Source organism: Coregonus clupeaformis, chromosome 3 (assembly GCF_020615455.1).
Source record: "Coregonus clupeaformis isolate EN_2021a chromosome 3, ASM2061545v1, whole genome shotgun sequence".
NCBI lineage: Eukaryota > Metazoa > Chordata > Actinopteri > Salmoniformes > Salmonidae > Coregonus > Coregonus clupeaformis.
In genome coordinates, this window is record NC_059194.1 from 43,827,801 (window position 1) to 43,841,150 (window position 13,350).

At 39.6% G+C, this 13,350-nt stretch overlaps 1 protein-coding gene across 1 annotated transcript in view; it reads left to right on the forward strand.

Moving 5' to 3' along the window:
* Positions 1 to 6,434: 6,434 nt before the first annotated feature.
* Positions 6,435 to 13,350, forward strand: part of LOC121580110 (sodium- and chloride-dependent glycine transporter 2-like) — a 49,289-nt gene continuing 42,373 nt past the window's right edge. The window contains exons 1-7 of the mRNA XM_041895160.2: positions 6,435 to 6,673; positions 7,753 to 8,232; positions 9,515 to 9,662; positions 10,587 to 10,718; positions 10,897 to 11,070; positions 12,493 to 12,643; positions 13,099 to 13,231. Coding sequence (XP_041751094.1) covers positions 6,671 to 6,673; positions 7,753 to 8,232; positions 9,515 to 9,662; positions 10,587 to 10,718; positions 10,897 to 11,070; positions 12,493 to 12,643; positions 13,099 to 13,231 — 1,221 coding nt within the window. The 5' untranslated portion in view covers positions 6,435 to 6,670. The remainder of the gene's footprint in view (positions 6,674 to 7,752; positions 8,233 to 9,514; positions 9,663 to 10,586; positions 10,719 to 10,896; positions 11,071 to 12,492; positions 12,644 to 13,098; positions 13,232 to 13,350) is intronic.

Below are 13,350 nucleotides of genomic sequence, written 5' to 3' on the forward strand. Positions count from 1 at the left end.
AGCCTGTAATCGAACCCACAATTGCTGATGCTCCAGATACTCAACTAGTCTCAAGAAGGCTAGTTTTATTGCTTCTTTAATCAGCACAACAGTTTTCAGCTGTGCTAACATAATTGCAAAAGGGTTTTCTAATGATCAATTAGCCTTTTAAAATGATAAACTTGGATTAGCAAACACAACGTGCCATTGGAACACAGGACTGATGGTTGCTGATAATGGGCCTCTGTACGCCTATGTAGATATTCCATAAAAAATCAGCCGTTTCCAGCTACAATAGCCATTTACAACATTAACAATGTCTACACTGTATTTCTGATCAAGTTGATGTTATTTTAATGGACTTTTTATTTTTATTCATTTTTTGAAAACAAAGACATTTCTAAGTGACCCCAAATTTTGAACGGTGGTGTAGATTCAAACAATGAATTAGCCTCGAATGAATTTGAGAATGATTAGTTGCTGCATTCAAAGTCGGCCACGCTACACCACTAAATGGCATCATATGGCACCATATCACACCAGGGCTATAAGAACTGAGCTGATGGACATGGAGCAATGACATTTTGACTTGTTGTAGCTAGCTAACGTTTTGACATTTTTATATATCTGTTGAATTAATGTGTCTGTGTGAATGTGGAGTGAGAGACAGAGGAAGAAATAGATGCTGTGTGGAGTAAACTAGTAGAGGAGACAGTCCATGTCTACATTTCAAAATTCCCAAACATAGAGGACAGCCGGGAGTATAGAGCCATCGGCAGAAAGATATTCGCAAGATATCTGTGCATAAAGCACAAGGGCGCAGAGCCATGGGTGAGTGCATTTCTTTCTAAGCACAACTTCCATAGGTTGTACAGTGCCTTCAGAAAGTGTTCATACCCCTTGACTTATTCCACATTTTGTTGTGTTACCTGAATTCAAAATTGATTATAGATTTTTTTCTCTCAGCCATCTACACACAATACCCCATAATGACAATTTGAAAACATGTTTTTAGAGATGTTTGCAAATGTGTTGAAAATGAAATACAGAAATATCTCATTTACATAAGTATTTGCACACCTGGATTGTACAATATGCACCCATTATTATTTTTTTAATTATTCAAGTTGCCAGACAGCCATTTTCAAGCCTTGCCATAGATTTTCAAGATGATTTAAGTCAAAACTGTAACTAGGCCACTCAGGAACATTCAATGTCATCTTGGTAAGCAACTCCAGAGTAGATTTGGCCTTGTGTTTTAGGTTATTGTCCTGCTGAAAGGTGAATTTGTCTCCCAGTGTCTGTTGGAAAGCAGACTGAACCAGGTTTTTGCCTATGCTTATAGCTGTATTCTGTTTATTTCTTATCCTAAAAACTCCCTGTTCCTTGCCGATGACAAGCAGACTGAAAACATGATGCAGCCACCACCATGCTTGAAAATATGATGTGTTGTGTTGGATTTTCCCAAACATAACGCTTTGTATTCAGGACAAAAAGTTAATTTATTTGCCACATGTTTTGCATTATTACTTAAGTGCCTTGTTGCAAACAAGATGCATGTTTATTTTTATTCTGTACAGGCTTCCTTCTTTTCACTCTGTCATTTAGGTTAGTATTGTGGAGTAACTACAGTGTTGTTGATCCATCCTCGGTTTTCTCATATCACTACGATTAAACTCTGTAACTGTTTTAAAATCACCATTGGCCTCATGGTGAAATCCCTGAGCAGTTTCTTTCCTCTCTGGCAACTGAGTAAGGAAGGACACCTGTATCTTTGTAGTGACTGGGTGTATTGATACAACATCCAAAGCCTAATTAATAACTTCACCATGCTCAAAGGGATGTTATTCATCGTCTACTTTTTTATTATTTTTACACATCTACCAATCGGTGCCCTTCTTTGCGAGGCATTGGAAAAACCGCCCTGGTCTTTGTGGTTGAATCTGTGCTTGAAATGCACTACTTGATTGAGGGACCTTACAGATAATTGTATGTGTAGGGTACAGAGATGGGGTAGTCATTATAAAATAATGTTAACCGCTATTATTGAACATGGAATGAGTCCATGCAACTTATTATGGAATTTGTTAATCACAAACAGGTTGAATACTTATTGACTCAAGGCATTTCAGCTTTACATGTTTTATTAATTTCTAAAATGTTGTACAAACTACAGTGCTATGAAAAAGTATTTGCCCCCTTTCTAATTTTCTCTACTTTTGCATATTTGTGATACTGAATGTTATCAGATCTTCAACCAAAACCTAATATTAGATAAAGGGAACATAAGTGAACAAATAACACAACAATTACATATTTATTTCATAAACAAAGTTATGCAACACCCAATTCCCTTGTGTGAAAAAGTAATTGCCCCCTTACACTCAATAACTGGTTGTGCCACCTTTAGCTGCAATGACTCCAACCAAATGCTTCCTGTAGTTGTTGATCAGTCTCTCACGTCGTTGTGGAGGAATTTTAGCCCACTCTTCCATGCAGAACTGCTTTAACTCAGTGACGTGTGGGTTTTCAAGCATGAACTGCTCGTTTCAAGTCCTGCCACAACATCTCAATTGGGATTAGGTCTGGACTTTGACTAGGCCATTCAAAAACTTATAATTTGTTGCTTTTTAGCAATTTTCATGTAGACTTGATTGTGTGTTTTGGATCATTGTCTTGCTGCATGACCCAGCTGCGCTTCAGCTTCAGCTCACAGACGGATGGTCTGACATTCTCCTGTAGAATTCTCTGATACAGAGCAGAATTCATGGTTCCTTCTATTAAGGCAAGTCGTCCAGGTCCTGAGGCAGCAAATCATCCCCAAACCATCACATCACCACCACCATGCTTGACCTTTGGTATGATGTTCTTACTGTGGAATGCAGAGTTTGGTTTTCGCCAGGCATTACTGGAACCATGTCGTCCAAAAAGTTATCTGTCCATAGAGCGTTCTTCCAAGAGTCTTGATGATCATCCAGGTGCTTTTTGGCAAACTTAAGTCAACTTTTTGGACGAGATGGGTCCCATTATGCCTGGTGAAAACCAAACTCTGCATTCCACAGTAAGAACATCATACCAAAGGTCAAGCATGGTGGTGGTGGTGTGATGGTTTGGGGATGCTTTGCTGCCTCAGGATCTGGACGACTTGCCTTAATAGAAGGAACCATGAATTCTGCTCTGTATCAGAGAATTCTACAGGAGAATGTCAGACCATCCGTCTGTGAGCTGAAGCTGAAGCGCAGCTGGGTCATGCAGCAAGACAATGATCCAAAACACACAATCAAGTCTACATGAAAATGGCTAAAAAGCAACAAATTTGAAGTTTTGGAATGGCCTAGTCAAAGTCCAGATGTAATCCCAATTGAGATGTTGTGGCAGGACTTGAAACGAGCAGTTCATGCTTGAAAACCCACACGTCACTGAGTTAAAGCAGTTCTGCATGGAAGAGTGGGCCAAAATTCCTCCACAGCAACGTGAGAGACTGATCAACAACTACAGGAAGCATTTGGTTGGAGTCATTGCAGCTAAAGGTAGCACAACCAGTTATTGAGTGTAAGGGGGCAATTACTTTTTCACACAGGGGAATTGTGTGTTGCATAACTTTGTTTATTAAATAAATATGTAATTGTTGTGTTATTTCTTCACTTATGTTCCCTTTATCTAATATTAGGTTTTGGTTGAAGATCTGATAACATTCAGTATCACAAATATGCAAAAGTAGAGAAAAATAGAAAGGGGGCAAATACTTTTTCATAGCACTGTATATTCCACTTTGACATTATGGGGTATTGTGTGTAGATCAGTGACACAACATCTCAATTTAGTCCATTTTAAATGCAGGCTGTAACACAACAAAAGGTGGAAAAAGTGAAGGGGTGTGAATACTTTCTGAAGGCACTGTATGTTGCGTTATAGAATTATAGCTCCGCTCAGTGATTTCTGCATACCAGGTCACCAACAAAACTTTAATAGCTCAAATACATGCAAACGCCACTTGATTTCTATGACTTGTCTTGCTTACAGATTATCTGAAATATGACTACTTCAAACAATGTTTTCTTACAGTCATTGTTCACCAAATGCCTCAGCCAAAAGATAAGGCAAGAAAGAGTGCCGGGCCTTCAGTGGAGGCCAGACATGAGCCTGTCCTCCTATTGCTCCTCCCACCAGTCTCCTCTGATGTAATCATCCCCAAATCCATCATCCCCATCCCCAAATCCATCCCCAAATCCAAGTACTGTTTTGGCAACAGGGCGTTCTCCAGGGCATCACCCAGACTATGGAACTCCATGCCTTCATCTGTCTGTGGTGGTTGGTAACCAATGGTTATGTAATTGGTTTAATCTGAACTTTGACTACAGCATACTTTGCTGTCACACCTCCTGTGAAATGTATGTATCTTCTTGTGTTGAGTAGGGTGAATAATGGATTAGCACGAATCAATTATTTCCATGTGTGAGGTGTGGCATTAAAGTAACACCATGACCACTTCAAGATCTTAAGTTTTCATAATATAATATTTATGGGATAAATGGATAATATCCATTCATTTAAAAAAGTGTTCACTCCAAAGTATGGGCTTGTTGTTTTGTTTTGGATTTATTGTTTTCATATTTATTATTGTTGTTTCATGTTTAATAGACCTAATTCAAATGTCAACATATGTATATACTTTTGACAAATCTTCTTCAATTACCCATGGATATTTTGTGTGATTATAGATTATTATTATTATTATTAGGCTATTATTATTATTGCTAAATATCGTTATTAATAAAAGGGTTTAAAAATGTACTCATACCTCCTAAAAAAGTTTCCTTGAAGGACGTTTTAAAAAGGTTCCTCAAATAAAATTTTCAAAAAGGTTCCCCCACAGTGGCAACTCAAAAAGGATCCTTGAATAACCATTTATTCTTAGAGTGTAGTCTGTTTCCTGCCCTCTCCCATTCTGTGTCTTGAGGAAGGTGTGAGAAGTACAAGGAAAGAGGGGCAGAAATCAATTACAATTGTTCTCTGTTGACAAAGTAATTAAACCTTGGAGCAGCCAGCTAATTTAGCAGCGCGAGGCCCTTATCTGTAGAGGCCCAGATTTAACAGGGGCGCGGGCCCCACGGGCGCAGCAAGCGTTGCAGGTGATTATCTCACATTTAATAAGGCACGCGGGCTACAGTGAAGAGCTCATTTAAAGACACTGCGAGGTCGGTGGACCGTTTCTGCTGGGTTGTGTGTTATTCTGATTATTTCTGTATCTTTCTCAAGGGTTTGGGTTGGTTGCGTAACAGTTGTCTAAATAACAACAAAATATGATGCTCATGGGATTTTTTGCGCACGAGAATGAACCAATCTTGAGTTAGGGCTACAGTGGTCCTCTGTAGCTCAGCTGGTAGAGCACGGCGCTTGTAACGCCAAGGTTGTGGGTTCGATCCCCGGGACCACCCATACACAAATAAATGTATGCACGCATGACTGTAAGTCGCTTTGGATAAAAGCGTCTGCTAAATGGCATATTATTATTATTATTATTATTATTTCGTTAATAAGGAAGAGAAAGCTGAACAATGCCGTGCGCAATGCAGTATTTTAGGGCAGGCTATTTGTGGTGCTGGGAAAGTTCCAAAGCCTCCAGCGTAGCGCGATACCTCAATGACCACGTGTTAAAGAAAAGTGTCCTTCTTGGGTAGTAGCTTCATTCGTTTCATGAAGACCTCGCCCACTTTTTTCTACACTTAATCAGGGCTTGTCTCGGTGACGCACACAGAAACGTATAACCCTATATCGCATGTGTGCTTAAATTCCTTGAAGCGTAGTAAAGCCTATATATAGCCTGGAGGCTTTAAAAAAAATACTTTGCAGTAGTCTGCAGTTTTTGTCACACGTCACTCATATTTGTACAAGGGAAATGGTGTAAATAGTTGTTATGGTGGATATTTATAATTTTTGTTAAATATACAGTTTAGCCCAAACTGTATAGCCTGTTAAAAACATTTACTGACACAGGCTTTATGGAAACGAAAAATCTGCTTTTAATATTGATAATCATATGTCGTAGCCTATGTATTTATATGTGATCCTAATATTAAAATGTAGGCTAAATAAGTTATATATGATACTAGATGTTAAGCTACATGTCCAGTGTTTTCCACATATTACTTTCTTAAGACATGTTCAATAGCATAAACTTAAAGTAGCCATATTTACAACACAATAAACCCCATAGTCTAGCAAAAATAGAAACCATCTAACGAAATAGTTTCCCCATCAATGTAATCCTCTCCCACGAATGGTACATTTTCTCTCAAAAATGTATGTAGGCCTACATGCAAATTATCCCTAGCGCGTATGTACTTACACATCCCCTAGAGAAAAGTGTATTATTAATCAGCTGGTGAATGAGTCAGTCCAAACACGTACTGAGCGGCATGTGCGTGGACAACATGCGCTCGTTTCGTCGTGTCTTCGCCTCGGTGTCGCTTTAAAAATCAGAATCCAAGGCCAATGATTTATCAAACTCTTATTATCAAGAAAATGTCAAGCGAAGGGCACCTTGCTCCGCACTGACGCAAACCCGATCTTTCCCACTGAGGTATAGAAAGCTTTGCACTAAGCACGGCCAAATCCACTCCTACTTCCAGTTCTCTTTACAGCTGTTTTTCAGCCTTTCAGCGTCAGCACGTCTTAAGCTTCTTCACAAATGGTGAGTAGGCTACATACTTTCTTTATTATCTTTATTCTACATTACATTTGTCATACAAGTTATTATTATTATTATTATTATTATTTATCTAAATGGTTGAAGCAGCCTAACTTCGTTTTGTGGAAATATTTTCATTGATTAAATCTGCATGCTTGATAATGGGTTGCATTCAGTAGCAGAGTTGTGCGCTGTCCATGGTGCTGAAATCCAGCTGCATAGCGCTGCTCCACACACGAAAACTTTTCACAACTCGCATTCACATGGCAATCTCTGAGCAAAATATGCATTCAGTTCAATCGAAAAATACTTGTTTCGTTCGATCTTTTCCATTCAAGGACTTCAAGTAGGGTTATTTTTTATTGAATTTATTTGTTTTCATTTTAAGAGAAACGTAATCAGATAATGTCATTTTTATAGCCAAATGCAAGGTGCTAGATAAAACACGCAGAAACGGTATCTATTTTTCCCCTTTTTTTTTACTTCAACCTAAATGTAGCATGTTTGTGTTTAGAAATCCCGTGTTCTCTTATGTTGCTTTGATTCCTCTTGGTTAGGCTACATATGTGGAGATAGTAATTTGTATTTCTGCACGCCCGGGTCCTCTCAGAGCTGTAGCTTGATGCCGGTGATCATACATGCCTGCCAGGGAGAGGGGAGCTGTCAAGAGCCCGGCAGCTTGTCTATTGCCCATAAAAATCAGTGGCTGTGTGGAGCTGAATGACATGGGGGAAATGGGGCGTAAAATTAAAGAATCTCGCAGTAAAGGGGAACAGGAGAAGCAAACCCCCGCAGACTGTGATCTGAAGCCCGGAGCAGCGGAGCCAAAACATGCGACAAAGGGCTTTTAAAATACTGCAGAAACACCCACCACTGCTGCATTTTTATTGTAGGTGATTAGCCTATTGGTTTGATTTGAAAATAATAGCGCTAAAATAATCTAATTCTCAATTCATAGCCTATTAGTGCTAACACTGACCTGGTAAATGCATCTTAAAGTGTTTCTGTTTGTATAGCCTTTTATATGATTTTTTACCCCTTGTCTTGTGTGCTGAGCCTCATCTGTAAATGACATGTTGCAGGATTTCTCCGACCAGAGAGAGATGACCAAACAGCCGGCCAATGCTCCTACCGGTTTTAACCCATTGTACCAGCCCGAGGGAGCGGTGGGAGTTTCAGCAAATAAACCGGATAATGCCCTTAACCAAACGTCCGCCGCTTACCCGGCCCCTCAGCCAGCACCATCTAACGAGAGCAAAACTTTATGTCCCACGGAAAATAAACCGGGAGAACCGGGAGAAGTCAGTAAAGTCTATGGGACTTTTAAAAACGCCGCTCCGGCGGTGCCTGGATCCGTGGCTACGAACTCGGCCTTCTGTAAGGATTCTACCAGCTCAGCTGGTGGTTCTGCTGCCCGGGGTATCCCTGTCCAGTACGGGGACCCGCTTAGGGCCACCGGGGAGCAAAACACTGCATCGGGCAACTGGACCACCATGAGCCAGACCACCATCATTCTGGGCGCAGATGGCAACACGTCTGTTCAGCCCGGCGCCGTGACGGGGGTAAGTGGGCTCAAACAAATTGTTTCTATACGGGGAGGATCGCCTGTTCAACCTGGGTCAGGAGAGCTTAGAGGAGGGTTTCTGGACTACAAGACGAACCGCGGTTTGGAGTGAATGGTGATCTATATGACATGCAACCTGTATTGCCTATTAGGATAGAGAATTGGCTGTGGTGTTTTCGGGTCTTTCACTGATAAGGAAGCCGAGGTGGGGGTGACGTTGCGGCTGAGGAGAAGTTGTAATTACGGTCCCATGGGACTTCTTCTGAGATTGTCCAGCACTGGAGACTGCTGCTGAGGGGTGATTTGAGAATATGAGCCAAATAGCCTATTCAAGTGAGTTTCCATTTGCGATGGCCAGATGCAGTGACTAGAGGTTGCAATTGTCTATGAATCAGGGTTAGAATTCACCAATATAATAGTTTAGAAGAATTCCCAGTTATTGTAGGAAATGATCAAAATATAGAACGAAAAAGGTAGGCTATCTATTTCGATTTTCTGACCCTCTGTCTTCGGCTAGAATAGGCTACGTATTTGATTCAATTCTGTCAACAAAAGTTGGTCTAAAACGTCATCCTGAAAGTGCTGAATGGACAGAATCTTCCCACTGCAGTGAGATAAAGGAATAGGCCCACTGTAAGATGGTTGTTTGTGTATCAGCATACAGTAATGGTATATCCCCCGCACTGCGCTGCTCCGTGTGTCAGGTATAGCTAGAAAGAGGGATAGAAATCATGCTCTCTTGGGATTGGTCTCGGTAAACCCATGACAGCGCTTGGTAATGGGTTACATAAGGCTGCGGACTCTGCCCATTGTTCCAATCCCCGCGAGGGCATTCCTCGCCACTCTCCCCTCCTCTCACTCGGGTCTCCTCTCCCGCCCGCGCGCCTGCCTGACAGTGTTCCATTGATAAGCTTGGTCTCGTCTCCCTCTACCCCTCTTGGCGCGGAATCAGAAATGAGGAAATTTGAATTATCTGTATTTATGAATATTCATATGAATTTGTCCTGTCATGTTTTAAAATGCTCGCATCAATCAAATAGTGTTATTCCCGTGATTATTATGTGTGTTGAAGCGGGCTGTATTTGTATTTTCTGACTGTTGCAAATAGCCTATACTTGTGGCTAATTTGATAGATCGAATAACGAAACGAATCATTCGCCCAGTAAGGCAGGGGGTTTCGGGATCTGAGACGTTTTAATGATAGGCTATACTAAATTGATGTCCAATATGGTTATTTAATGTACATGAAACCTAGCACTAAAATCCACTGTTTTCCCCAGGAGGAAGACGAGGACGAGAGTGGAGATGAGAATAAGGCCAGGGGAAACTGGACTAATAAATTGGATTTCATCCTGTCCATGGTTGGCTATGCCGTGGGACTGGGAAACGTGTGGAGGTTTCCATACCTTGCCTTCCAAAATGGTGGAGGTAAGGAAAGTGTTGAGTTGAGAATGTACCTGCACTGCAAATGTCACTACAGTTGTAAATGCACAAGCACCTAAATGCGGAAAAGAAATCAAACTTATCCCAAAACTGATCAGTGTTATTTGACTTAGATATTCCATTGCTCCACAATGATAGATTTAGATGTTTGACATCACGCATAATTGATATGAACGAAATTGACGATTAAATTAAATTCGAGGAACACAATGGGAGTAAGTAGACTTAATTGTGTTTTTATCCTGGATGATTTGTATTTTGTTTTGCCATTGTTTAAACAACAGTATGCTTAATGTATTTTAACATTGTCAAACGAAAATACATTACTTGAATTCATTCACTTGCTAGGATATATGATTGGAGTTGAAATTAGTGTCGAAAAACATATTCTTCACTTTCCTTTTTGTTTGCTTTTTCTTCTCTAAAGGAATGGGCGACTTTTTATGATACGTTTTCCAAACATTTATAGAAAGCGTCTAGCTAACATATAATTTTTCAGCGTCTAGGAGACTAGTCTTTTTCGTGGATTTTTGTTAAATAATTTAGGCTTTATGATTGATAATCACTTCTGTAAATAAAATATTATTTATATTATTGTATTATTATTACTTGGCCTATCTTCATTTCAGTTTAGTTTGGTCTACACTCTATACATTATTATATTCTAGCTACCTAATACAACTAATTAGGCTACATGCAAGGGAAGCAAATAAGTATAACACATATAGATATGTCACATTTATTTCATTATTACCTGCCATACATAATCTCTTTATTCATGAGAAAGGCAGTCGAATTAATTCTGTTATAGCCTTCTTTTTAAATCATGTAAGCCAAGTTTGAGGAATCACTTTTCACTTGTACCTGTGCGCTACTTTGAAATGCTTCCCCGTTTCCCTGTGTATATAGGTGCTTTTTTGATCCCCTACCTGATAATGTTGTGCCTCGCCGGGATCCCTATCTTTTTATTGGAGGTTTCCCTGGGTCAGTTTGCCAGCCAGGGCCCGGTGTCCGTGTGGAAAGCCATCCCGGCTCTACAAGGTAAACTGCGCATATACAGGCTGCGATCCAAACTCATAAAGTAACATATTTAAAACGTGTAACATACACTACCTTCAGAAAAAATGATAACTACCTATTATGATATAATTACTTTTGATCAAGCTCCTCTGCCTGCTTAAGAGTAATTGATATATTTCGTCTCATTTATTTATTTTAGGTTGCGGGATTGCCATGTTGATAATATCTGTCTTGATAGCCATATACTATAACATTATAATGTGCTGGACACTGTACTACCTGTTCGCTTCGTTGAAGGGCTCACTGCCATGGGCTAACTGTAAGAACGAGTGGAACACGTTTGACTGTAAGGACAAAGACATGCTTCTCTTAGGTAAGACCACAATGCGCCAGAACGCACACACACTCTCATGCATGCGCACACACACATACACATACTCACCATTGCGCAATGCGCAACGCACCCATCAGCTAAGGTCCCTGTCTGTAACCTGCCCTATAGTGTAGAGTGACCGGCTATTCTAAGCATTGTTTTCTAGTTTCATATACATCAAAAAGTGCTGCTTTTGCTTACTAGGTTTATTATATTGATTTGTATATTTCTTCTGGGGGTCTCAAGTTCTTTTTTCAACTGTGTGTAGGCTTTTCTGATTATGTCTTTATTCTATTCTAAACATATCATGAGCAAAAAGCAGTTATACAAAATATGAATTTTCAATAGTAAGGTGTAGGCTAAGTAGACACATTCGTTTTGCACTGTTGCAATTATGTTTAATTGTTTTTTTTTAGGTTGCATTGGGTTACAATATATATATATATATATATATATATATATATATATATATATATATATATATATATATATATATATATATATATATATATATATATATATATATATATATATATATATATAAAAATTATTATTATTTTTTAAAAAGATCAATCGCTAAAAGAAAGGCTCGCAGTATGACCGGAATATTAACTCCCAGTTGCAAGGAAAAAATCGAAATTTGATTAAGAAAATGCCATTTTTGTCTATTGCATTTGAGTGAATTCAGCACAAAAGTTGCTTGCTTGACACATTTACTTTAGTGGAGTTGCTGCAGTGCCGCAGTGTGCGCCAGACCGCCCTCTCTTGGTCATAGTAAGAGTTACAGTAACTGTACTCTCCCTGGTCTCTCTCCTCTGTATCCTTGTGTAGCTTTCATTAGTAATACAACAAACGTATGATGATTATACAAAGCGAAATTAGATCTACTCTTTGTCAAACGTGCTGAACGTTTCAACGTTTATTCTAAGCGTAAAATACATTTGATATAATCTGAAAAAATATTGGGGAAAAGGTTATTTCATAATAGGCAATTTTTTTTTTTTTTTTTACAGTTCTGTTACAAGAAAAGTAACCATTACACATATAAAACATGCTTCATCCATACAGTGGGTGAATGGCTTTCATCTGAGAATAGAGGACATTTCCTGTAATGGGTATAAAGTACAGTATGTAAAGTACAGTATGTAAAGTACAGTATGTAAAGTACAGTAATATGTAAAGTACGGTAAAGCATGGCAGAGATCACTGTTTTCGGTGTATGAACCAGTGTGCTGGGCAAGTATCTATTCTACATTATACCCACCACCTGAGAAAACTATGAGAGTTGATACAGTTTTAAAACAGATTATAAAGATGTCTGTCTGTCCCTGTTGAGATGTATTTTTTTCTCTGATTCGATACAGTGTATGTAAACCTGTCTGTCTGTCCTGGTTGACATATGTTGGTTTCTGGTTGTGACAGACACGTGTATCCTTCATGATAAAAACTTCACCTCTATAAAGAACAGCTCGTTCTGTCTGTCGGCTCAAGCCATTGGAAACCTGACCAAACTGGTTAACATGACCTATCCGGATAACAAAACCTACGTCAGCCCCAGCGAGGAGTACTTCAAGTAAGTCAAATCAACGTTTATTTGTCATATGCACAGGATATAGTGTAGTGTACACAGATCTCATCGCAAACAATACAGCAGCTAAAAAAGTATTCAATACAAATATTGTAAAAAAATATATTTAAAAAATAAAACTTTCATCAGAGTTACAGAGAGGTTCTATGTTTGAAGTAGGCCTGCTGGCTGATGATGCTTGTGATTTCTCATACTATACTGTAAATGTTGGTTTCCTTTCTAACAGAATTAGGCCACAGTTATTGGGCTGTATAGACACTGTTGTTTCCCGCTATTGATTGATATGTAGGAATAATAAATGTCAGATCTGAAATAACTCTCTCTCTCTCTCTCTCTCTCTCTCTCTCTCTCTCTCTCTCTCTCTCTCTCTCTCTCTCTCTCTCTCTCTCTCTCTCTCTCTCTCCTCCCCCCCTCCCTCCCTCCCTCCCTCCCTCCCATAGGTACAATGTCTTACACATCTCCAAAGGGATAGAGTACCCTGGAGACATCCGCTGGCCCCTCGCAGGCTGCCTGTTGCTGGCCTGGTTGATAGTCTACCTCTCCCTGGCCAAAGGAATCAAGTCATCAGGGAAAGTAAGAGAAATCTCTCTCTCTTCCCCCTTTCACTCGCTATCTGCTCATGTGGTACCTCCTTTAGCCACCAGGGGGTGGACTTGTATAATTTCCCCCTGTGAAATTTGCATTTGCGTTTA